The sequence below is a fragment of the Scyliorhinus torazame genome, chromosome 1, assembly GCF_047496885.1.
Source record: "Scyliorhinus torazame isolate Kashiwa2021f chromosome 1, sScyTor2.1, whole genome shotgun sequence".
In the NCBI taxonomy this organism is placed as follows: domain Eukaryota; kingdom Metazoa; phylum Chordata; class Chondrichthyes; order Carcharhiniformes; family Scyliorhinidae; genus Scyliorhinus; species Scyliorhinus torazame.
In genome coordinates this window covers 409,837,138-409,860,740 of record NC_092707.1, presented here as the reverse complement: position 1 = coordinate 409,860,740, position 23,603 = coordinate 409,837,138, and the positions used below count along the sequence as shown (strand labels likewise).

The 23,603-nt window shown below is 55.0% G+C and overlaps 1 protein-coding gene across 1 annotated transcript in view; it reads right to left on the bottom strand.

Moving 5' to 3' along the window:
* LOC140422770 (uncharacterized) overlaps positions 1–23,603 on the bottom strand; it is a 99,544-nt gene that overhangs the window by 67,072 nt on the left and 8,869 nt on the right. Inside the window, exon 2 of the mRNA XM_072507716.1 lies at positions 20,319–20,552. Coding sequence (XP_072363817.1) covers positions 20,319–20,552 — 234 coding nt within the window. The remainder of the gene's footprint in view (positions 1–20,318; positions 20,553–23,603) is intronic.

The following is a 23,603-nucleotide window of genomic DNA, read 5'->3' as shown; positions in this document are numbered from 1 at the left end:
TCGTTTCCCAGGTGCGTCTTCATGGACAGGGGGACCTCTAAGAAAACAGGCTGGATTGATAGTGGTCCAGTATTTAAATGTCAGACATGGATTGTTCAAAAGGGATATCTCATACCTATTCTGACGAGCTGCGGTAAGTTGCTGAGTCTGCAGTTGCCCCAATAGTGCTATTACCGAGTGGGAGCTATATACCGTAATATCCTGTTGGAGAGTTATATTGGCAGCAGCCTGCAAACTATTGTATATCGCTGCCAAGATCTGGGTGCAAACAGGGTGGCCCAAAGCCACTGGATCAAGTTTGGAAGAATAATATACTACGGGCCGGTGCTTGTCCCCATGTTGCTGGGTGTGTACCGCTGTTGAACATTCTTCCAGAACAGTACAGTATATCTGCAACGGTCGGTCGTACAAGGGCCTACCGAGGGCCGGTGCTTGTAACAAGGCCTGCTTCAGGCAACGGAAGGCTTCGAGTGCCTCGGTGGTGAGAGTAAAATTCCCCCCTTCACTAGTGTAAGGTGTCAGCAGCTTTGTACAGTCAGCGATGTTTGGTATCCACTGCCGACAATAATTCATCATACCCAGCCAATGACGGACCTTCTTGGCTATGGTAGGGGCGGGGAATTGGCATATTGGTTCAATCCTACTGGGGTCGAGACTTCTTTCTGTGGCTGTAAGTAAAACTCCAAAGAACTTGACCTATGTCCGAGCCACCAGAACCTTTGATTGTGAAACAACATAACCCAACGAGGATAGGTGGTTTAATAACTGGATCACATCATCCCTGTTACTGGGTTCGTCAGGACTCGCTACCAATATGTCATCTACATACTGCACTAGAGTGGAACCATGCTCCAATGTCAAAGCCTGGAGTTGGGTCTGCAGACATCTGGAGAAGAGTGTAGGTGAGTTGACGAACCCCTGTGGCAGTCGGGTCCAGGTATACTGCTGTCCATTGTAAGTGAAGGCAAACAAATATTGGCTTTCAGATGCGAGTGGGAGGGCAAAGAAGGGGTGCTGAAGGTCAATTACGGCGAAGACCCGGGCTTGAGCTGGAATTTGAGCCAGTATGTGGGCAGGGTTAGGGACGAGAGCATGTAACGGCTGTACGATGGCATTGATTGATCGGTACTGGTCTGGTCTGGCGGGTTTAGGCACAGCAAGTATGAGGGTGTTACATTCTGATTGGCAAGGGACCACAATACCCTGTTACAACAGCTCTTGAATTAATTTGTTGATAGACGGGGCAGCTTGGGGTTTCAGGGGGTATTGCCGAATGGAAGGCAGCTTTACATGATCCTTAATCGTTACCTTTATAGGTGTAACATTTGTCTTTCCCACTTGTGATGGGTATTCCGCCCAGACCTGTGGATTGACATATTCCAAAACATCATGTCCCCAGTGATGCTGAAGTCGAGTGTTAATCGTTTCAGGGACCTCAAAATATTTTATGGAAGTGCCGTCTGGCATGACTTGAAGTGCGTACTCTGTTGGATCTGAATGATCCACTGCCCTCCTTACCATAGGCCCCAGATCCTTGGCATGGTATTGGTCATGGACCTGACGTGTAATATGAGGGCTTACCGTAGCTGACTGTGGACATAAATGTGGTGGTATTGTAACAAAATCGGCTGTACCTTCTTTTTCCGTGACTGTGGCTGTAACCTTGACTGGCCATTCGGTCCCAATTAACGGCCGGTATTTGTCTTCCAACTCCTTGTTTTGTCCGGTTCTGTCATAGGCCAGGGTAACGTGATGCAGTGAATGTTCAATGTCTAACGTCCACCACTGGGGAGTGATAGAAATATAGCACTGTTGTCTCATCCTCCATGATTGAACCGTTACCCCTTCGGCTCCGCACTCTAGCTGTAGCTGGAAGATACACAGTAAATCACGGGCTAACAAGTTACAGTCCAATCCAGTAGTCACTACAAACTTGGTATGGCAAGTCGCCTGACTGCCCACGTTAGATTTAATTAAAACATTCCAGAAATTCCTCTGGCTCTTCAGTCTTTTTAGGTTTGAGGTCAACCCTGGGATCTAGCCCTTATCGAGGAGGCGGAGAACTATGCTGCCGCTATCGAATTGCTGGAAGGACATCACATCCGCCCAGTAAACCAGGTCTACGCTCGTCACCTGCTTGCGACTAGGCGGCAAAGCCCCGAGGAAACATTGGAAGATTTCTACTGGGCGCTACTGGTGCTGGGCCAAAACTGTGGCTGCCCGTAAGTTTCAGGGAGCGAGTACACGGAACTTTTAATCAGGGATGCTTTCGTGGCAGGTATGACCTCCCCCGATATCCGCCGAAGGCTCCTAGAAAGGGACACTCTGGGACTTACAGAGGCACGGGCCCTGGCAGGGTCCATGGACGTTGCCTATAAAGACGCACTGTCCTTTGCACCCGATCACGCGGCGGCCCCCTGGGTTGCGTGGCACCCCGCAGCAGCAGCCCCTCAGACCTTTTCCCTGACCCCGCAAGCCTGAGTGGCGAGATGGCCCGCTAACGCCGCCGGGCCCCGCTGTTTCTTCTGCGGGCAGGCGAATCATCCCCGCCCGCGCTGCCCGTCCCGCACCGCCACCTGCAAAGGGTGCGGCAAGAAGGGCCACTTTTTGGGGGTCTGCCAGGCCCGCGCCGAGGCCGCGGTCTCCAGCGACTATGGACCGCTGCGGCAACCCTCCCTTCAGGCCCCGACCGGCCAGCGCTCACCGCCCCCCCCCCCCCATCCTAACGCCAATTGCGACCCACGGGAGCGGCCATTTTGCCTCCCGGGCTCCACGCTGGACTGGTGGGTGCCGCTATTTTGTCCATCGCCGACGCCATTTTCTTCATCCCCGGACACCATGTGCGACCCATGGGTGACGCCATCTTGGATGGGGCCCGAGGCCCAGCTCGGTCGATTACACGCTGCCCGATCAGAACTCGCTACTGCTTCATCTGGCCTCGGCAACACTGGACCAAAGTCGACCTTGGACACTCGCAACGGCTACAACGACGGTCCTCATCAACGGCCATGAGACGTCGTGTCTGATTAACTCTGGGAGCACGGAAAGCTTTGTTCACCCCGATACGGTAAGGCGCTGTTCACTTGTAACCCACCCTGTAAATCAAAGGATCTACCTGGCCTCCGGGGCACACTCAGTGGAGATACAGGGGTTCTGCTAGCGAACCTCACTGTCCAAGGCAGGAAATTCAACAATTTCCGCCTGTACCTCCTGCCGCACCTCTGCGCGGCTACCCTCCTGGGGCTGGATTTCCAATGCCATTTGCAAAGCCTGACTTTTAAATTCGGCGGCCCTATACCTCCCCTTACTGTCTGTGGCCTCGTGACCCTTAAGGTCGACCCGCCTTCCCTATTTGCGAACCTCACCCCGGATTGCAAACCCGTCGCCACCAGGAGCAGACGGTACAGTGCCCAGGACCGGACCTTCATCAGGTCCGAGGTCCAAAGGCTGCTGGGGGAAGGGGTCATCGAAGCGAGCAACAGTCCCTGGAGAGCTCAAGTAGTGGTGGTAAAGACCGGGGAGAAGCATAGGATGGTCATCGACTACAGCCAGACCATCAACAGGTTTACGCAGCTGGATGCGTACCCTCTCCCCCGTATAGCCGACCTGGTAAACAGGATCGCACAATACCAGGTCTTCTCCACGGTGGACCTCAAGTCCGCCTACCACCAGCTACCCTTCCGTAATAGTGACTGCAAGTACACTGCATTCGAAGCAGATGGGCGGCTCTATCAATTTTTAAGAGTTCCCTTTGGTGTCACTAATCGGGTCTCGGTCTTCCAGCGAGAGATGGACCGAATGGTTGACCGGTACGGATTAAGCGCAATGTTCCCGTATCTGGATAACGTCACCATCTGCGGCCATGACCAGCAGGACCACGACACCAACCTCCGCAAATTCCTCTGGACCGCGAAAATCCTTAATCTGACATACAAGAAGGATAAATGTGTGTTTAGCACCGACCGTCTAGCCATTCTAGGCCACGTAGCGCGAAGTGGAGTGATGCACGGTGTATCACCACATGGAGTCATAGGCCCCGACCCTGAGCGCATGCGCCCCCTCATGGAGATTCCCCCTGCCTCACTGCCCCAAGGCCCTGAAGCGCTGCCACGTGTTCTTCAGCTATTATGCGCAGCGGGTCCCCAATTATGCAGACAAAGCCCGACCCCTGATCCAGTCCACAACCTTCCCCCTGTCGACGGAGGCCCGCCAGGCCTTCAGCCGCATCAAAGCAGACATTGCTAAAGCCACGATGCGTGCCATCGACGAGTCCCTCCCCTTCCAGGTCGAGAGCGATGCGTCCGACGTAGCTCTGGCCGCCACCCTCAACCAAGCGGGCAGGCCCGTGGCTTTCTTCTCCCGAACCCTCCATGCTTCCGAAATTCGCCACTCCTCAGTCGAAAAGGAGGCCCAGGCCATAGTAGAAGCTGTGCGACACTGGAGGCATTATCTGGCCGGCAGGAGATTCACTCTCCACACGGACCAACGGTCGGTTGCCTTCATGTTTGATAATGCACAGCGAGGCAAGATTAAGAACGACAAGATCTTGCGATGGAGGATAGAACTCTCCACCTTCAATTACGAGATCTTGTACCGTCCGAGGAAGCTAAACGAGCCTCCTGATGCCCTGCCCCGCGGCACATGTGCCACCGCACAAATGGACCGCCTCCGATCCCCCCACGAGGACCTCTGCCACCCAGGGATCACTTGCTTTTTCCATTTTATCAAGGCCCGCAACCTGCCCTACTCCATCGAGGAGGTCAAGACCGTCACCAGGGACTGCCAAATCTGCGCGGAGTGCAAACCGCACTTCTACCGGCCAGAGAGGGCGCACCTGATAAAGGCTTCCCGTCCCTTTGAATGCCTCAGCATGGACTTCAAAGTCCCCATCCCCTCCACCGACCACAACACGTACTTTCTTAACGTGATTGACGAATACTCCCGGTTCCCATTCGCCATCCCCTGCCCAGACATGACCACAACCACCGTCATCATGGCCCTCCAGGGTATCTTTACACTGTTCGGTTTCCCTGCATATATACACAGTGATAGGGGGTCCTCCTTTATGAGCGACGAACTGCGTCAATTCCTGCTCAGCAAGGGCATCGCCTCGAGCAGGACGACAATTTCCAACTTCCGGGGAAACGGGCAGGTAGAGAGGGAGAACGGAACCACCCCCGCCGGGCTCGTTTTTAACAGGGGGTGAATGTGGTAGTACCAGCTATTGCGGTACCTAAGAGGTGGATGACCATTTGTTAGACCCAGGAGTCTACCATTGGCTGTTGTACATAGCTCCGCCCTGAGAGGCGGAGTATAAGAACCGGTGCCGTCCCAGCAGCCTTCACTTTCTGTGTCGAAGCTGCTGGGGAAGAGTTCTAGCAGATTAAAGCCTTCAGTTATGGAATCACTTCATCTTGAGTGTAATTGATTGCGCATCAAACAAAGTTAAGCAACCATTTGTATAAAGCGAAAGGAAGAAGCTGACACACAGACCAGGGAAACAAAATGTGAGAAGTATAAAAAACAGCAATAGAATTAAAATAATGTCGGCATCGCTGTCTCGGCCAATATTTATTTCCCGTTTCTCATTGTCCTTCAGAAGGTGGTGGTCAGCTGCTTTCTTGAACCGCTGCAGTCTGTCTGAGGTAGGGACACCCACAGTTCGGTTAGGAAGGGGAATATCTGGTAGAGGTCGTGGGTTTGGAAGATGCTGGTTAAGGAGTCTTGGTGAGTTGGTGCAGTGCATCTTGTCGATGGTGCACTCGGCTGCCAGTGTGTGTCGATGGTGGAGGGAGTGAATATTGAAGGTGGTGGATGGGGTGGGTGCCCACCAAGTGGGACCTCTTTGACCTTCATGGTGTCAAACCTCTTGAGTGTTGTTGGAGCTGCACTCACCCAGGCAAGTGGAGAGTATTCCATCACACTCCTGACTTGTGCCTTGTAGATGGTGGAGAGACTTTGGGGAGTCAGGAGGTGAGTTACTCACCACAGGATTCCTGTCCCCTGACTCTCCATCGTATTTATATAGTTATATAGCTCACTACCCCCTTCCCAAAGGCAGAGAGATGGACAATTAACATTGGTCTGACAACGATGACCGTGTGGCATGAAAGTTAGAAACACTCGCTCCCCAAAATGCAGCTGTTACAGGGGATAGAAGAACAATAATGGAAAAACTATGTCTGGGCAGTGAGAGCTGCTAATGGAGAGGTTTGCAGCATTGAAAACTAAACTCTGGATGGCCTCTGTAGTTAGACTCTTGTACCGATGAACTAAAGCGAATTATCCTTGAACAGAATGAACTCAAACAGTACCGACAGATTTCCAGACAGCGGAAGATGTTTCCTGACAGGGAAGTTGAAATACTGTCATTAGTGAAACTGAAACAGGGAGCTTGTAGACCAAAACTTACGGGAAATAGTGAGGCAACAGTTCACCAAAATAGATTCAGAAATCTGTAACGAGGAGCCACAAGACAAGAATAAAAAAAGAGCAGCACTGAACACAAAGTGAATGAACACAGAATTAGAACTGTTAATAAAAATGAGCTGACTTTGTGGGAAGAGGCAGCAACAGGAAAGGAAAATGTTTTGATGGAACTCAACAACTTTGAAAATCTCAGCGAATAAGGGCAGAGCCTGAGGGAACCTGACTGGGAATTCCGATAGGAGAAAACAAAGCTGGAAATGGGGAATTGAAAAGTAGTAGATGAAAGTCGAAGGCGGCAGAAAAAAAGATTAGCAGCAAATAGAGTCAAAATCGAGAAAAGGCTGAATTAAAAGCAGGTGAATTGATGGCACTAATAGAAGTAAAGAGGGAACGGTCCAATAGGGATTATGGAGACATGGCTGCTGGGTGACCAGGCTGGGAACTGAGTATTCAAGGATATTCCACATTGAGGAAGGACTGGAAAAAATAAACAGGCGATGGGGTAATGTTGACAATAGTGGATAAGGTTAGTACAAAAGTGAGGGCGGAGCTTAGAGAACAAGAACAAGGGGCGTCATTCTCCGCCCCCCCAGAGGGTCGGAGAATGGCCGTTGGCCGCCGTGAATCCCGGCCCCGCCGGTTGGCGAAGTCTCCGAAGGGAGAAAAGTCGGCGGGGCGTTAATGTCGCCGCTGCCGCGGAGAATGGCACGGGTGTGCGCAAGGCAGCCGATTTTGGGCCTGCCGATATTCTCCCTTCCGGATGGGCCGAAGTCCCGTCGACGTGATAACCGGTCACGTCAACGTAAATCAAGCCTCCTTTTAATCGGCGTAAACCTGTGCTCCAGGTTCACGCCGACCAGCGTGGAGGTGAGTGACGGCCTGGGGGGTTGGCCGCTGGGCAGGCGATGGCGTGGCCGCAGTCTGAATGTGTGGGGAGAGGTGTGTCTAGGGTTGTGTGTGTGTGTGTGCGGCGGGGGGGGGGGGGGGGGTGGTTAGAGTGGGCTGGGCTCCAGGTGAGTGCCGGGAGGGGGGTCCGTGCCGGGGAGGAGGATGGGAGGTCCGTGCCGGAGAAGGGGATGGGGGGTCCGTGCCGGGGAGGGGGATGTGGGGTCCGTGCCGGGGATGGGGGGGGGGGGTCCGTGCCGGGGAGGGGGCCGTACCGGGGAGGAAGATGGGGGGTCCGTGCTGGGGAGGAGGATGGGAGGTCCATGCCGGGGAGGGGGATGGGGGGTCCGTGCCGGGGAGGGGGATTGGGGGGTCCGTGCCGGGGAGGGGGATGGGGGGGGCCCGTGCCGGGGAGGGGGATGGGAGGGGGTCCGTGCCGGGGAGGGGGATGGGGGGGGCCCGTGCCGGGGAGGAGGATGGGGGGTCCGTGCCGGGGAGGAGGGTGGGAGGTCCGTGCCGGGGAGGGGGATGGGGGGTCCGTGCCGGGGAGGGGGATGGGGGGGGGCCCGTGCCGGGGAGGGGGATGGGGGGGTCCGTGCCGGGGATGGGGGGGGGGTCCGTGCCGGGGAGGGGGCCGTACCGGGGAGGAAGATGGGGGGTCCGTGCCGGGGAGGAGGATGGGAGGTCCATGCCGGGGAGGGGGATGGGGGGTCCGTGCCGGGGAGGGGGATGGGGGGGTCCGTGCCGGGGAGGGGGATGGGGGGGGGCCCGTGCCGGGGAGGGGGATGGGAGGGGGTCCGTGCCGGGGAGGGGGATGGGGGGGGGCCCGTGCCGGGGAGGAGGATGGGGGGTCCGTGCCGGGGAGGGGGATGGGGGGTCCGTGCCGGGGAGGGGGATGGGGGGGGGCCCGTGCCGGGGATGGGGTTGGGGGGGGGTCCGTGCCGGGGAGGGGGATGGGGGGGGGCCCGTGCCGGGGAGGAGGATGGGGGGTCCGTGCCGGGGAGGAGGATGGGAGGTCCGTGCCGGGGAGGGGGATGGGGGGTCCGTGCCGGGGAGGGGGATGGGGGGGTCCGTGCCGGGGAGGGGGATGGAGGGGGGCCCGTGCCGGGGAGGGGGATGGGGGGGGGGTCCATGCCGGGGAGAGGGCCGTACCGGGGAGGAAGATGGGTGTTCCGTGCCGGGGAGGGGGATGGGGGGTCCGTGCCGGGGAGCGGGATGGGGGGGGTGCCCGTGCCGGGGAGGGGGATGGGCGGTCCGTGCCGGGGTGGGGGATGTGGGGTCCGTGCCGGGGAGGGGGATGCGAGGGCAAGTGAGTTGGTCCACCTGGCCAGGTGCCAGCCTCCAACAGTTGGACCCATGCGGTCCATGCCACCTGGCTGGGGGGAAGGAGGGGATATGGGCAATGATGACATGTCGTCCCCCCCCCCCCGCCCCCCGCAACCAAGCCGTCAGGTTTTCCGATCATCCAGTGATGTTGCCCGCCGTGGCGGCAGCCGCTAATGTCTATGTTGCCCTGGATGAGGAGGAGCGTGCCAGAGAGGCGGCGCAGGCTGCCGCAGAGGGACAGGCGGCAGCCGCCCAGGCTGGAGGGACACCTGACCGACAGGACGAGGAGGGGGAGGAGGACGTCGCGGCCCCACGGCAACGGAGGCACCCGAGGGCGCCCCATGTGTACCGGCCCCGGCAGTCATACCAGGACCTCACAGACCGGGAATGCAGGAGGAGACTCCGGATGAGGCGGGAATCCGTGGCACACATCAGCCACCTGCTGGCACACCTGTCACCGCGTGGCACTGGCGGGGGACACCCTCTCCCCGTGTCCGTCAAGGTTACGGTGGCCCTGAACCTTTATGCAACGGGGTCATTCCAGGCACCGAGTGGGGACCTGTCCGGCATATCGCAGACATCGGTGCATCGGTGCATCCGGGCAGTGACAGATGCCCTATATGCCATGGCGCACCGCTACATCCGCTTCCCTGTGGACCGGGCCAGCCAAGATGCCCGTGCCGTGGGCTTCTCTGCCGTGGCCGGGTTCCCCATGGTCCAGGGCGCGATTGATGGGATGCACATCGCCGTGCAGCCACCTGCAGATAACAGGGCCGGGTTCACCAATAGGAAGGGGACCCATTCGATGAACATACAGGTGGTCTGCGACCACCGCATGATGATCCTGCACATCTGCACCCGTTACCCAGGAAGTGTACACGACTCATACGTGTTGTCGTGGTCATCCATCCCCGGCATGTCCGAGGGACGCCATCCCCGGCTGAGGGGCTGGTTGCTGGGCGACAGGGGCTACCCATTGCGATCGTGGCTGATGACACCTATACGGAGGCCACGCAATGAGGCGGAGAACCGATACAATGATGCCCATGTAGCGACAAGTGGAGTGATAGAGAGGTGCTTTGGCGTGCTGAAGATGCGTTTCAGGTGCCTGGACCTCTCTGGGGGCGCCCTCCAGTATCGGTCAGATAGGGTCGGCCGCATCATTGTGGTGTGCTGCGTCCTGCACAACATAGCCCAGCAGAGGGGTGCTGTGCCGCAGGCAGAGGAGGGTGGAGTGGAGGAGCAGCAGGAAGAGGCGCAGTCCTCCCCAGATGAGGGGGATGGGGGCAATGGTCAGGGCAGACGGGGTAGACACAGGCGGGTGGCTGTCCACCGTTACCGGCTGGCCCAGCGGGCATGGGACAGACTGATAGCCGCCTGCTTCACTGACTAGATGGGCGTGGGAATCGGGTAGTATGGCCACAGACCGCACACCATGGCAACAGCCGACCACCCACACCCCCCACCCATCCACCCACCCAGCACCCTCACCCCCCTCCCTAACCCCACCCACCCCACCCGCATACACACCACCCCCCCCCCATTGCCGATCCACCGGCGGCACAACGGGCCGGGCTCACACAGTTGCGGGTGGACGCGTGTCTATTGCAGGCCATGGAGGATGATGACAACCCGCCCTGCGATGAGCTCCTGGCTCCACATCGTTGGACTATGTCTGACCCATGGCCACAGTACCACCATCCACCCGGACCATCCCTGCATGCGGCTGTGACACTGCAGCGCACGGTCCCGTCCTCTGCCCGGGGGGATGTTGATGGCGGCCCAGGGGGAAGGGGGCAGACTCACCTGGGGCTGAGGTAAGACCACCCATCACACACACACTTGCGCTCAACGTACATGACACCCCCGCACGCTTTGGACAGAGCACAAAGGCAGCTTCTGTAGGTGTAACATTGACTTTAATAACCAAAGGAGTTCATGCACGTGCCCTAGCCCTTAAAACTCATCTATGCCCTGCACCCGTGCCAACTTACTCAGTGTCTAATTGTTTGGCCTTACGGGCCCTTTGACTACGTCTACGTGGTTCCCCAGACGGTACAGCAGAACTGGAGGTGGACTCCTGTGATTCCTGCCCTCTGACACGGGATCCCTTTGGCGGCCGTTTCCTGGGGCGTCCTGGCCTAGATGGGCCAGGCTGCGGCCCGGGCGACTGGGATGGCGAGCTGCCAGCCTGTCCTGCCCGTTGCCCACCCGATGCACCTGGGACGGAAGGGGGGGAGTCCGAGGTGTCGCAGTGTTCCGGGACCTCCCCTACAGGGGGACCCGGGACGGACCATACCACCTCCTCCTCCCTCGGGGTACCCGATGCCCCCAGGCCTCTACATGGGTGGGGGATGCGAACGGACTGGCCATCCGACGCCCCCCCGACATCTGGCGCTGCCAGTCCTGGAGGCCCGTGCTGGTATCGACAGGGGTCTGCAGGTTTGCAGCCATGGAGCCCAGGGGGTTGGCAAACCTTGTCTGTGACTGTGCAACGCCAGCTCGCACATGGCCACTGACGCCGATGCCCTCATCTGGGCTATGGCCTGCTGAGACTGGGCCATGGCCTGCAGAGACTGGGCCATGGCCTGCAGAGACTGGGCTATGGCGTTGAGCGCCTCTGCCATCTGGCGCTGGCACTGTCTCATGGCCTCCTGTGAGAGGGCAGCCATGTCCTGGGCCACAGACGCCGCCTGCACGGAAAGCCCCAGGCCTCGCAAACCGTTCCCCATGTCTGACACCGTCGCACCCATTGCCTCCACCGCGGACGCCACCCGTGCGGTGTCGGCCTGGGTGGCACGCATGACCGGCACCACTCCCAGCTCCTGGACGCGGGTCGACTCCTCCACCTGCGACTGCAGCGCCGCAAGCCGTCCGTCACACTCTTCGCTCGTCTCCGGGTCGGTGGTTGCATCGGATCTATTTGTGGGTGTGGTAACTCCAGGAACCCGGGATCCATCTGGGCGGCAGATGTTCGCTTGGACTGGGCTGCCCTCTGACCGCCCGGCCCCTCTGCTGCTCCTACCTCCACCTGCTGTACCGGAACGGCTGTGTTGTGCGCACCAGTGAGTGTACCAGACGCCTCATCACTAAAGTGCCCAACCGAGGTGAGTGTTTCTGCGATGGTGGAGGGTGTTGGTGACAGCAGTGGCGTTGTGTCGTGCTCTTCGTCCCACTCTGAGTCCATGGCACTTTGGGGAGGGGGTTCGTCTCCACCCATCCACTCTGTGTCACTGTCCGGTATTTTGTCTTCCTGGGTAGTGCTGTTCCGGGTAGGGGTGTCCCGGGTAGGGGTGCCCTGGGTAGTGGTGTCCTGGGTAGTGGTGTCCTGGGTAGTGGTGTCCTGGCTCGGCTGTGACGGGGGCCTGTGGCTGCCCCTCTCGTCGCTGGGTGGCACACGCCTGCGTCGTCGCACCCGCACGTGACAGGGGCGTCGTCTCCCTGTTGCTCCAGGTCTCTCCGTCTCCCGTGGTCTCCAAGGGACATCCTGCGGGCGTCGCATGCCCGAGGGTCTTGGTCTCGCCTTCTCCCGTGGTGTGCGAGGGGCATCCTGCGGGCGTCGCATGCCGGAGGGTCCGGGTCTCTCCGTCTCCCGTGGTGTGCGAGGGGCATCCTGCGGGCGTCGCATGCCGGAGGGTCTGGGTCTATCCGTCCCCGTTGTGTGCGAGGGGCATCCTGCGGGCGTCGCATGCCGGAGGGTCCGGGTCTATCCGTCTCCCGTGGTGTGCGAGGGGCATCCTGCGGGCGTCGCATGCCGGAGGGTCTGGGTCTATCCGTCCCCGTTGTGTGCGAGGGGCATCCTGCGGGCGTCGCATGCCGGAGGGTCTTGGTCTCGCCTTCTCCCGTGGTGTGCGAGGGGCATCCTGCGGGCGTCGCATGCCGGAGGGTCCGGGTCTCTCCGTCTCCCGTGGTGTGCGAGGGGCATCCTGCGGGCGTCGCATGCCGGAGGGTCCGGGTCTCTCCGTCTCCCGTGGTGTGCGAGGGGCATCCTGCGGGCATTGCATGCCGGAGGGTCCGGGTCTCTCCGTCTCCCGTGGCCTCCGAGGGGCATCCTGCGGGCGGTCTGCATCTGCGGGGATGGGTGCCTCGACGTTTGCTCCTGCGATACACAATGAAGCATGCATGGTTAGACACGCGGGCAGTGATCAGGTGGTATGGGGAGGGGGATATAGGGGAGGGGGGATATGGGGACGGGCTGTGGGTGGCTCACTTGCTATTACGCCCCCGACCTCTGCATCAGCAACCTCCCGGTCCTCAGGTCCGCCAGCCAGTTCCAGGGCCCTTTCCTCGTGTTCGGTCAGTGGCCTCTCATCAGCGGGCCCTCCTCCAGTCCTCACATGCTCCCTATTGTTCTGTGCGCGCTTCTCCTGTGGCGGGGGTGGGGTGGGGCTGGTGGCAGGGGTAAAAGGCAGCAGTGTTAGGCAGGTATATGAATGCACGCCATCGGTTGCGCGTGTATTGCAGAGGTTAAGGTTAGGGCTGGATTCACTTGGGGATATGGGGGATATGGGGAGGGTGGATATGGGGGAGGGGGGGTTATGGGGGATATGGGGGAGGGGAGATATGGGGAGGCGGGATATGGGGGAGGGGGATATTGGGGAGGGTGGATATGGGGGAGGGGGGATATGGGGGAGGGGGGATATGGGGGAGGGGGGATATGGGGGAGTGGGATATGGGGGATATGGGGGAGAGGGGATATGGGGAATATGGGGGAGGGGGATAAGGGGGGATATGGGGAGGGGGGATATGTGGGCTATGGGGAGGGGGGATATAGGGGAGGGGGGATATGGGGAGGGGGGATATGGGGGAGGGGGGAATATGGGGGAGGGGGGAATATGGGGGAGGGGGGATATGGGGAGGGGGGATATGGGGAGGGGGTATATGGGGAGGGGGGATATGGGGGAGGGGGATATGGGGGAGGGGGGATATGGGGGATTATGGCGGAGGGAGGATATGGGGAGGGGGATATGGGGAGGGGATATGGGGGAGGGGGGATATTGGGGAGAGGGCATATGGGGGATATGGGGAGGGGGATTTGGGGGGTATGTGGGAGGGGGGATATGGGGATATGGGGACGGGGGATATGGGGACGGGGATATGGGGGAGGGGGGATATGGGGAGGGGGATATGGGGGAGGGGGATATGGGGGAGGGGTATATGGGGGAGGGGGGATATGGGGGATATGGGGGAGGGGGGATATGGGGGATATGGGGGAGTGGGGATATGGGGGATTATGGCGGAGGGGGGATATGGGGGAGGGGGATATGGGGAGGGGATATGGGGGAGGGGGGATATTGGGGAGAGGGCATATGGGGGATATGGGGAGGGGGATTTGGGGGGTATGGGGGAGGGGGGATATGGGGATATGGGGACGGGGGATATGGGGGAGGGGGGATATGGGAGGGGGATATGGGGGAGGGGGGATATGGGGGAGGGGGATATGGGGAGGGGGGATATGGGGATATGGGGGAGGGGGGATATGGGGGAGTGGGGATATGGGGGAGGGGGAGGGGGATATGGGGGATATGGGGAGGGGGATATGGGGGGGATATGGGGGATATCGGGGAGGGGGATATCGGGGATATGGGGAGGGGGATATGGGGGAGAGGGGATATGGGGGAGGGGGGATATGGGGGAGGGGGGTTATGGGGGATGGGGGATATGGATATCGGGCGGGGGGAGGCTCACCCTGCCTGCTCTGACAAGGTCGTTCACCTTCTTGTGGCACTGGGTGCCTGTCCGTGGTGTCAGGGCCACAGCGGTGACGTCCTCTGCCACTTCCCTCCACAGACGCCGGCTGTGGCGTGGGGCGACTCTGCGGCCGTGCCCGGGATACAAGGCCTCCCTCCTCTGCTCCACTGCGTCCAGGAGCGCCTCCACATCGCGTGACTCGAACCTCGGGGCTGAGCGGCGGCCAGCTATCCAGTCGGGTGTTCCGGGCATGTGTTCCGGTCGGGTGGGGGGGAGCAGCGCGTCGCTATGAGCCGTCAAGCCGTGCGGCGTGTATGACGCTGCACGGCGTGAACCACGTGAGCAAGTGCGGATCCCGTCACGTCGCTGCTTGCCTATTTCGGGCTGGAGACTTCGCAACGATTTTTCCGGCGTGACGCAAGTCAGATTTGCGCCGTTTTTTGCGCCGATCGGCGGACTTTACGCCGTTAACGGAGAATTTCGCCCAAGATGTGAAATCAGGACTGGTTTAAGAAACAGCAAGGGGCAGGACACATTGGTCAGAGTTGTTTGTAGCCCACAAAACAGTCATGCTGATGTCGGGCATCATAAGACCATAAGACAGAGGAGCAGAATTAGGCCACTCGGCCCATCGAGACGGCTCCGCCATTCAATCATGGCTGATATTTTTCTCATCCCCATTCTCCTGCCTTCTCCCCATAACCCCTGATCACCTTCTTGATCAAAAACCTATCTATCTCTGTCTTAAAGACACTCAGTGATTTGGCCTCCACAGCCTTCTGCGGCAAAGAGTTCCACAAATTCACCACAGTCTGGCTGAAGAAATTCCTCCTCATCTCTATTCTAAAAGATCGTCCCTTTCGTTTGAGATTTTGTCCTCTGCTTCTAGTTTTTCCAACAAGTGGAAACATCCTCTCCATGTCCACTCCATCCACGTAGTGTCCTGTAAGTTTCAATAAGATCCCCCCTCATCCTTCTCAACTCCAACGAGTACAGACCCAGAGTCCTCAACCGTTCCTCATATGACAAGCTCTTCATTTCAAGGATCATTCTTGTGACCCTCCTCTGGACCCTTTCCAAGGCTGGCACATCCTTCCTTAGATACGGGGCCCAAAACTGCTCACAATACTCCAAATGGGGTCTGACCAGAGCCTTATATTGCCTCATTGCATTTGCCTTCCTAACTGTCGACTGAACCTGCATGTTAACCTTAAGAGAATTGTGAACAAGGACTCCCAAGTCCCTTTGTGCTTCTGATTTCCAAAGCATTTCCCCATTTAGAAAATAGTCTATGCCTCCATTTCTCCTTCCAAAGTGCATAACCTCACACTTTTCCACATTGTCTTCCATCTGCCACTTCTTTGCCGACTCTACTAGCCTGACCAAGTCCTTCTGCAGCCCGCCTGCTTCCTCAATACCACCTGGCCCTCTACTGATCTTTGTATCATCTGCAAACTTAGCAACAGTGCCTTCAGTTCCTTCTTCCAGATCATTAATGTATATTGTGAAAAGTTGTGGTCCCAGCACAGACCCCTGAGGTACACCACTAGTCACCGGCTGCCATCCTGAAAAATACCCCTTTACCCCACTCTCTGCGTTGTGCATGATATAAGTCAGGAAATTAGATGTGCCTGTGACAAGGTTAATAAAGTAATCATGGGTGAATTCAATCTACATGTAGACTGAGAAACCCTCATTCACATTGGAGTCGCTGTGGAAGATTATTCCTGGAATGTATTGCAAGAACGTCTTCTATACATTATTTTGAGGGACCATCTAGGGTACAGTTTTTTTTAGATCTTGCATTATGAGCAGCACGATAGCACAGTGGTTAGCACTGTCTGTGCGGAGTCTGCACGTCCTCCCCGTGTCTGAGTGGGTTTCCTCCGGGTGCTCTGGTTTCCTTTCACAGTCCAAAGATGTGCAGGTTAGGTGGATTGGCCATGCTATATTGCCCTTAGTGTCCAATAAAAAGGTTGGGCGGGGTTACTGGGTTACGGGGATAGGGTGGGTGTGTCGACTTAGGTTGGGTGCTCTTTCAAAGGGGCGGTGCAGACTCGATGGGCTGAATGGTGTCCTTCTGCACTGTAAATTCTATGATTCTATGCAATGTGAACAGACTAATTAATAATGTTGTTGTAAATTAACCATTCGGGAAGAGTGACCATAATTTTATATTAAGTTTGAAAGTGATGTTGTTCGATCTGAAGCTCAGGTCTTCAATCTAAACAAATAAACTATGGAGGTATGAGGGGGGAATTGGCAGTGCTGGACTAGAAAAATACATCAAAAAGTCTGACAGTAGATTGGCAATGACGATCATTTAAAGAATTATTACACAGTTGCAAGAAATTTCCATTATTTTGAGGCAAAAAAACCTAGCAAAAAAAGTAGTCAACCATTGCAAAAAAAGGTGAAAGATTGTATTATCACACTGTTACAATGATAGAGAGAAAACTTGGGGTTATACATGGAAATATTGGACTTTAAGAGGACTTGAGTTGTATATTTTTTTTAATGGACACGAGACATGGAAGAGGCTGATGAACAGCCCATTATCCACGATCAGAATGGCTGCACGAGGTCTCGACAGAACAATGGGATGTCTTCCTGGGCTCCCACACAACTCAAGGTTCTTGTAAAAAACTTTCTCAGACTGATTACTTTCTCTGGAAGGCAAAGGGACATAATGACTCTCTCTTCTCAAGGTCCCTGCTGACAATAGCCGAGACAGACAAGTACACAGCAGACCCTTGAAGTACACATCTGAGTGATAAAAGCCTGTGTGTTGGCCATTCTGTCATTTTCTCTCTCTCGGTCTGATTGTCGGTCGATCTGTGTGCGACGCTGAGCAACAGAAGCTGGAAGCTGACCACAAACCCTGCAAAACCTACACCTCATAACTCAATGACTTCCCTATAACTTTTTATTTTGAACTGTTTCTAATCGATATGAATGAAGATACATGTGTTCCACCATTTCAACTGAGATTCTTTTCTGGTTAATTAACTTACTCAACCTTAACTCAAGAAAAGCTGGTTGAATTGGCTCCTTTTAAACAGATCTATTGGGTCTGGAAAAGGTGCTGACGGGAAGGGAACCTTGTTAGATTAAACCTTTGTTGTTCCCAGCAGAGGGTGGGTTGGATGAAGACATGGAACCAGCCTTCCCCCCTCACCCGGGTTTGTGACAATTAGCGGGTATCACAGCCGGATGGTGATGAATCGAGGGGTCTCACCCCGATCAATAACTTTTGGGGAACTCCACCTGCTGGTCATGACGACAAACAAAGCAATTCCAATCCTCATTCAGCCTGTCCATTATTTCTCTGAGGAACAGATTCAAGTTTACCAGACACCATTCATTCGATATTCCCTTGCCTTTCATTCGGAACGTGTCTAACAGATAAATGGGAATAATGCTAAAAGGACTCAATGTTTCCGGGGCTTTCTCTCCTAATTGATGCTGCCAGACCTGCTGAATATTTCCGGAATTCTCTGTTCTTGTTTCAGATTCATCACCTTTGTCTCGCAGGTGATCCTCTGACCATATATCTGCCCCATCACTGACACAGGGCAGCACGGTAGCACAAGTGGATAGCACTGTGGCATCACAGCTCCAGGGTCCCAGGTTCGATTCCCCGGTGGGTCACTGTCTGTGCACGTTCTCCCCGTGTCTGTGTGGGTTTCCTCCGGGTGCTCCGGTTTCCTCCCACAGTCCAAAGATGTGCAGGTTAGGTTGACTGGCCATGATAAATTGCCCTTAGTGACCAAAAAGGTTAGGAGGGGTTATTGGGTTCTGGGGATAGGGTGGAAGCGAGGGCTTAAGTGGGTCGGTGCAGACTCGATGGGCTGAATGGCCTCCTTCTGCACTGTATGTTCTATGTCAAATCCCTCATGTGCTTTTCTCATACAAAATGGACCTTGTTAAATCAGGCAGAAAAGACTCCCAATATTTGACAGTTTTGGGAAATAACTTGATATTTTTAAAACTGTAAGCATTATAGAAATTAAAAGCTGTTGATTTGAGTTTGGCTCCTGTTATTGAGGACTCAGCCTGTGTTTATTGTGTGTTCCTCTGTCAGTGAATGAAGATATATTTTTCCCACCCCCATCTCTACAGGACACTGTGGAGGGCCCACACTCTGCAATCACCCTTGGATCATCACAATATCACAAGGACAGTGAGGCTCCACTTTGATGCAGAAAATGGTGCTTCCCCTTTCTGGCCCGGTTTGCACTTCTTGTTCTGAGAAGGCAGGACTGAACTCTGGAAGATTAACCAATCCCATTCCCGGCAGAGAGCCTGTCCCTTTGATCGGCAGCTTGGGAGATGATGAGGATGTTCCTCACTGTATTCTGTCTGTGAAACAGAGATGGGGCTGGATTGTCCTGCGGCTAAACGCCGGCTCAAACAGAGAATCCGCCGGAGGTTCACATCAAAAGAATCGGAGCAAACCCCTCGCCGATTCCGGTACCGGTGAGGGGCGAGCGCCGGCGCCGCCTCCAATGCCGAAAACGAATGGAGAATGGCCGCTTCCTGGGCCAAACATGCACACGGCAGACAACCTTCAGTGGTCGCGCCGTACAACATGGCGCCGCCGGTGTGCGGACCCTACCGGCCATCCGCGACCCCACAGTCCACCCCCTGGCCACCGCCTGGCCATCCACCACCAGTCGCCCCAGGCCATGCAGAAGCCCCCCATCCAGCGACACGTGTCCCGGCCGGGTTTGGCGGTGCTGAACACAGTCTGCAGCCGGCACGCCAGGTTCACTATTTGTGGGGCCACACGTGTCCCGCGCCATCGGGAAGCTTCCCATCAGGCGGGGAGCACCGTGTGTGGGCCGGCCGATGAGGCGCCAATGGCAGTGCGACTGCACGTGGCGCGCGTCACGATGACGGCAGTCCGGAGGGGGCGGAGCTTGGCTGACCGGTGTCAAACCGGCGCCGGCCCCGATTTCAGCGTCGGAGCCCATTCTCCGCCCAATCGCCAAACATGATTTTGCCGTTCCGGCTGCAGAGAATCCCGCCCACGGTGAGAGCACAGGCCGACATTCTACAGCAGCAGTGAAGCTCATGTGTCAGCCTGGCTCAGTTTGGGGCACTTGTATCCCTCAGTCAGAAAGCGGTGGTTTTAGCTGCCTTTTCAGGAAGTTGAGCTCTCAATTAAAGCTGCCATTCTGGGAAATGAGAGAGAGAAAAGCATTGTGTCATCGTTCAGATGTGTTGCTGCATTGAGACAGCGACATTGAGCTGACCGATTGGGTGATTCAGTCCAATGTTAAACATCCCAAACAACAATTTTAAAATGAACAGGACACACTCTCGATCTCCTGACCATTATTTGTCCGTCAATTAAAACCCTCACACAGCACCTGAACTGTCATTTAACACATTAATCTCTGGGGAAAGTTACTGAAATTCAATAGCTACAGGGTTTGGTGTCACAACAGAGCCAGAACTTCAAACTGATTCATTGCTTGTCGAGTAATGGAAGAGTTATATTTTGACAAATTAAATGTTATTGATGAAAGAAAATTGTTTTGTGTGTCTGCTTGTCTCAATTGGTAGAACTCAGCTCTGAATCACAACGTTAAAAACACAGCTTTTAAAAAATCTGTCGGTAGCCATTCAAATCCACCCCAAACACATCCACTCAATGTACAGATTAATTCAATCCACTCCAAACACACCCACTTAATGTCCACACTGTCCCTCAAACCCATTGTCACATTAAATGAGTAACAGAGAGGAATGGGAAAACCGAGTTTTCTGACCCGTGTTCCCAGTCTGTGTAACTCTGTGTCAGGTGCACTGAACATTCTCAATGTGGTGATAAATTCTGCTGAAACTCTCATGTCCAGTTTGAATGTTCTAACTCTAGAATTCACACAAGTTACAGGTGCAGAGACACCGCAGCACAAACCAGGGAGAGTTCTTTTAGAACAAGTTAAACTTCTCCAAACCAAACTAAAACTTGTACTTACCCCCAGAAACACAGAGTGACAGAGTCACAGCAAAAAGAGTTTTACTGATCATCTCAACAGAATAACAATCCTCTTTATCCACACCGTTTATTGCAGGTCCAGTAAATACATTGAAACACAAAGTGTCCCAGCCGACAGAAGCTTGTTTAATATCCTTTTTCGCAGGAGGCAATGACGTTAAAGAGGAAGAGTGACAGAGGGTGACGTTGATGTCGTTTTCATGCGTTTCAGCAACTTTCAGGGGAACTTGATGCAGTGGATTGAAATCTGGCTGAGTTGTGGGAGACAGAGGGTGATGACAGACGGCTGCGTTAGTGACTGGAAGTCAGTGTCCAGTGGGGTACCACAGGGATCTGTGCTGGGTCTCCTATTATTCGTCATTTATATAAATGACTGAGATGACTATGTGGGGTTCGGATCAGTAAGTTTGCGGATGACACAAAGATTGCCCGGGGGGTTAACTTTGAGGCTGAGGGTCTTGGGGTACAGGAAGATGTAGACGGGATGGTCAAATGGGCAGAAAAGTGGCAGATGGAATTTAACCCTGGAAAGTGTGAGGAGTTACACTTTGGAATGAGTAATTTGACAAGGAAATATTCAATGAATGACCCCACACTGGGAAGTCCTGAGGAACAAAGAGACCTTGGCGTGTTTGTCCATAGATCTCTGCGTGCAGAAGGACAGGTTAATCAGGGGGTGAAAAAGGAATACGGGACACTTGCCTTTATCAATCATGACATAGATTACAAAAGGAGCGAGGTCATGTTGGAGTTTTCTCGAACTTTGGTGAGGCCACAGCTGGAGCACTGTGTGCAGTTCTGGTCACCACATTATAGGAAGGATGTGATTGCACTGGAGGGGGTGCAGAGGAGGTTCACCAGGATGGTGCCTGGGGTAGAACAGTTCAGCGATGAAGAGAGTGAAGGGCTGTCCTGAGATGAGACCCCTTAAAACTGAATAGCTCGGAGTAAGAGTTCAATTTAATTGTCCTGTTTCTCAGTTAAAAGTTTGTGTCTGATTGGCTGAAGCTGTCCCCACCCTAATTGCTGAGTGGCAGTTATCTGTCAATCACCTGAAGCCTGATTTAGAGGCCACGGTGTAAATCGGATTCTTCTGTTTGAAGCTGAACCTGTGTGAGTCATCTCAGTTTAGCTGGGTTCTATATAAAAGAGAGGTATAAAGCGCACACTCAGTAAGCTTAGCGCACGGTGAAGTTGAGACAGCCTGAGTGAGTGAGAGAGCCCGAGTGAGGATTGGAACTTGGTCATTTGGAGCAGGGCGGTAACTCAGTTCAGAGTGGGAGGAGGCGCTTTTCCCCTTTCATTTTGTTTTCTTTCTTCGGGCTTTTCTGGAGCGGAGCGGAGACGAGTGGTTGGAGCAACGGCATCTTGGGAAGGTCAGCGGGTAGACGGTGAATCTGAGGTTCAGACTGGGAGAAACTGAAGAGTGAGGTCACAGAAGGGCTGTGATTAGATTGGCCAAGAGGGGACCTGCTAAATTTTAATCTATCTGGCAAGTAGTGGTCATTGGTCAGTAGTTTTTCTTTTCTTTTCATTTGTCTATTATTATTTCTTTTGATTTTTGGAATTGTCGTTGTATAAATGAACCTAAGATATAAGACATGGCAGGAGATCTCAGACCCGTGTCATGCTCCTCGTGTGCGATGTGGGAGCTCAGGGTCACGTCCACTGACCTTGGCTCCTTCACGTGCAGGAAGCATGTCCAGCTTCAGCTCCTGTTAGACCCCTTGACAGCTCTGGAGCTGCGGATGGACTCACTTTGGAACATCCGCGATGCTGAGGACGTCGTGGATAGCACGTTTAGCGAGTTGGTCAGACCGTAGCTAAGAGTACTGAGGGAGATAGGAAATCTGTGACCATCTGACAGAGAAAGAGCAGGAAGGCAGTGCAGGGGTCTCCTGCGGTCCTCTCCCTCCAAAACCGGTGTACCGATTTGGATACTGTTGGGGGAGATGGCTCACCAGGGGAAGGCAGAAGTAGCCAGGGTCATGGCACCGTGGCTGGCTCTGCTGCGCAGGGCCGCAGGAAGAAGAATGGCAGGGCTATAGTGACAGGGGACTCAATGGTAAGGTGGTAGTTTCTGCAGACGCAAACGAGACTCCAGGAAGGTATGTTGCCTCCCGGGTGAAAGTTTCCTGGATGTCTCAGAGCGGCTGCAGGACATTCCAAAGGAGGAGGGTGAACAGCCAGTTGTCGTGGTGCATATAGGCACCAATGATATAGGTAGAAAATGGGATAAGGTCCTACATGCTGAATTTAGGGAGTTAAGAAATAAACTAAAAAGTAGGACCTCAAAGGTTGTAATCTCGGGATTGCTACCAGTGCCATGTGCTAGTCAGAGTAGGAATGACAGGATAGGCAGGGTGAATGTGTGGCTTGAGAGATAGTGCAGGAGGGAGGGATTCAGATTTTTGGGACATTGGAACCGGTCCTGGGGGGGTTCTGGGAGAGATGGGACAATTATAAATTGGACGGTCTATAACTGGGCAGACTGGAACCGAAGTCCTGGGGGGTTTTTTTGCTTGTGCTGTTGGGAAGGGTTTAAACTAATGTGGCAGGGGGATGGGAACCGATGCAGGAGGTCAGAGGGTAATAAAGCGAGGATTGAAACAAAAGTCAGTCAGGAGAAAAGTGGAAGGCAGATAAACAGATTGAACTCCATTTATTTCAATGCAAGAGGCCTAACGGGCAAGGCAGATGGACTCAGGGCATAGATAGGTACATGGGACTGGGATATTATAGCTGTTACTGAAACATGGCTAAAGGAGGGGCAGGACTGGCAGCTCAATGTTCTGGGGCACAGATGCTGTAGGAAAGATAGAACAGGAGATAGGAGAGGAGGGGGAATTGTGTTTTTGATTAGGGTCAGTATCACGGCAGTACAGAGAGAGGATATATCCGAGGGTTCGCCCACTGAGTCTATATGGGTAGAACTGAAAAATAAGAAGGGTGAGATCACTTTGATAGGACTGTACTATAGGCCCCCAAATAATCAGCAGGATATTGAGGGGGCAATATGTAAAGAGATTACAGATAGCTGCCGGAATAACAGGGTGGGAATAGTTGGGGACTTTAACTTTCCCAACATTAACTGGGGCAGCCATAGCACGAGGGGTTTGGATGGAGAGAAATTTGTCGAGTGTATTCAGGAAGAATTCCTCTTTCAATATGTGGATGGCCCAATCAGAGAGGGGGCAAAACTTGACCTCCTCTTGGGGAATAAGGAAGGGCAGATGACGGAAGTGATAGTGAGGGATCACTTTGG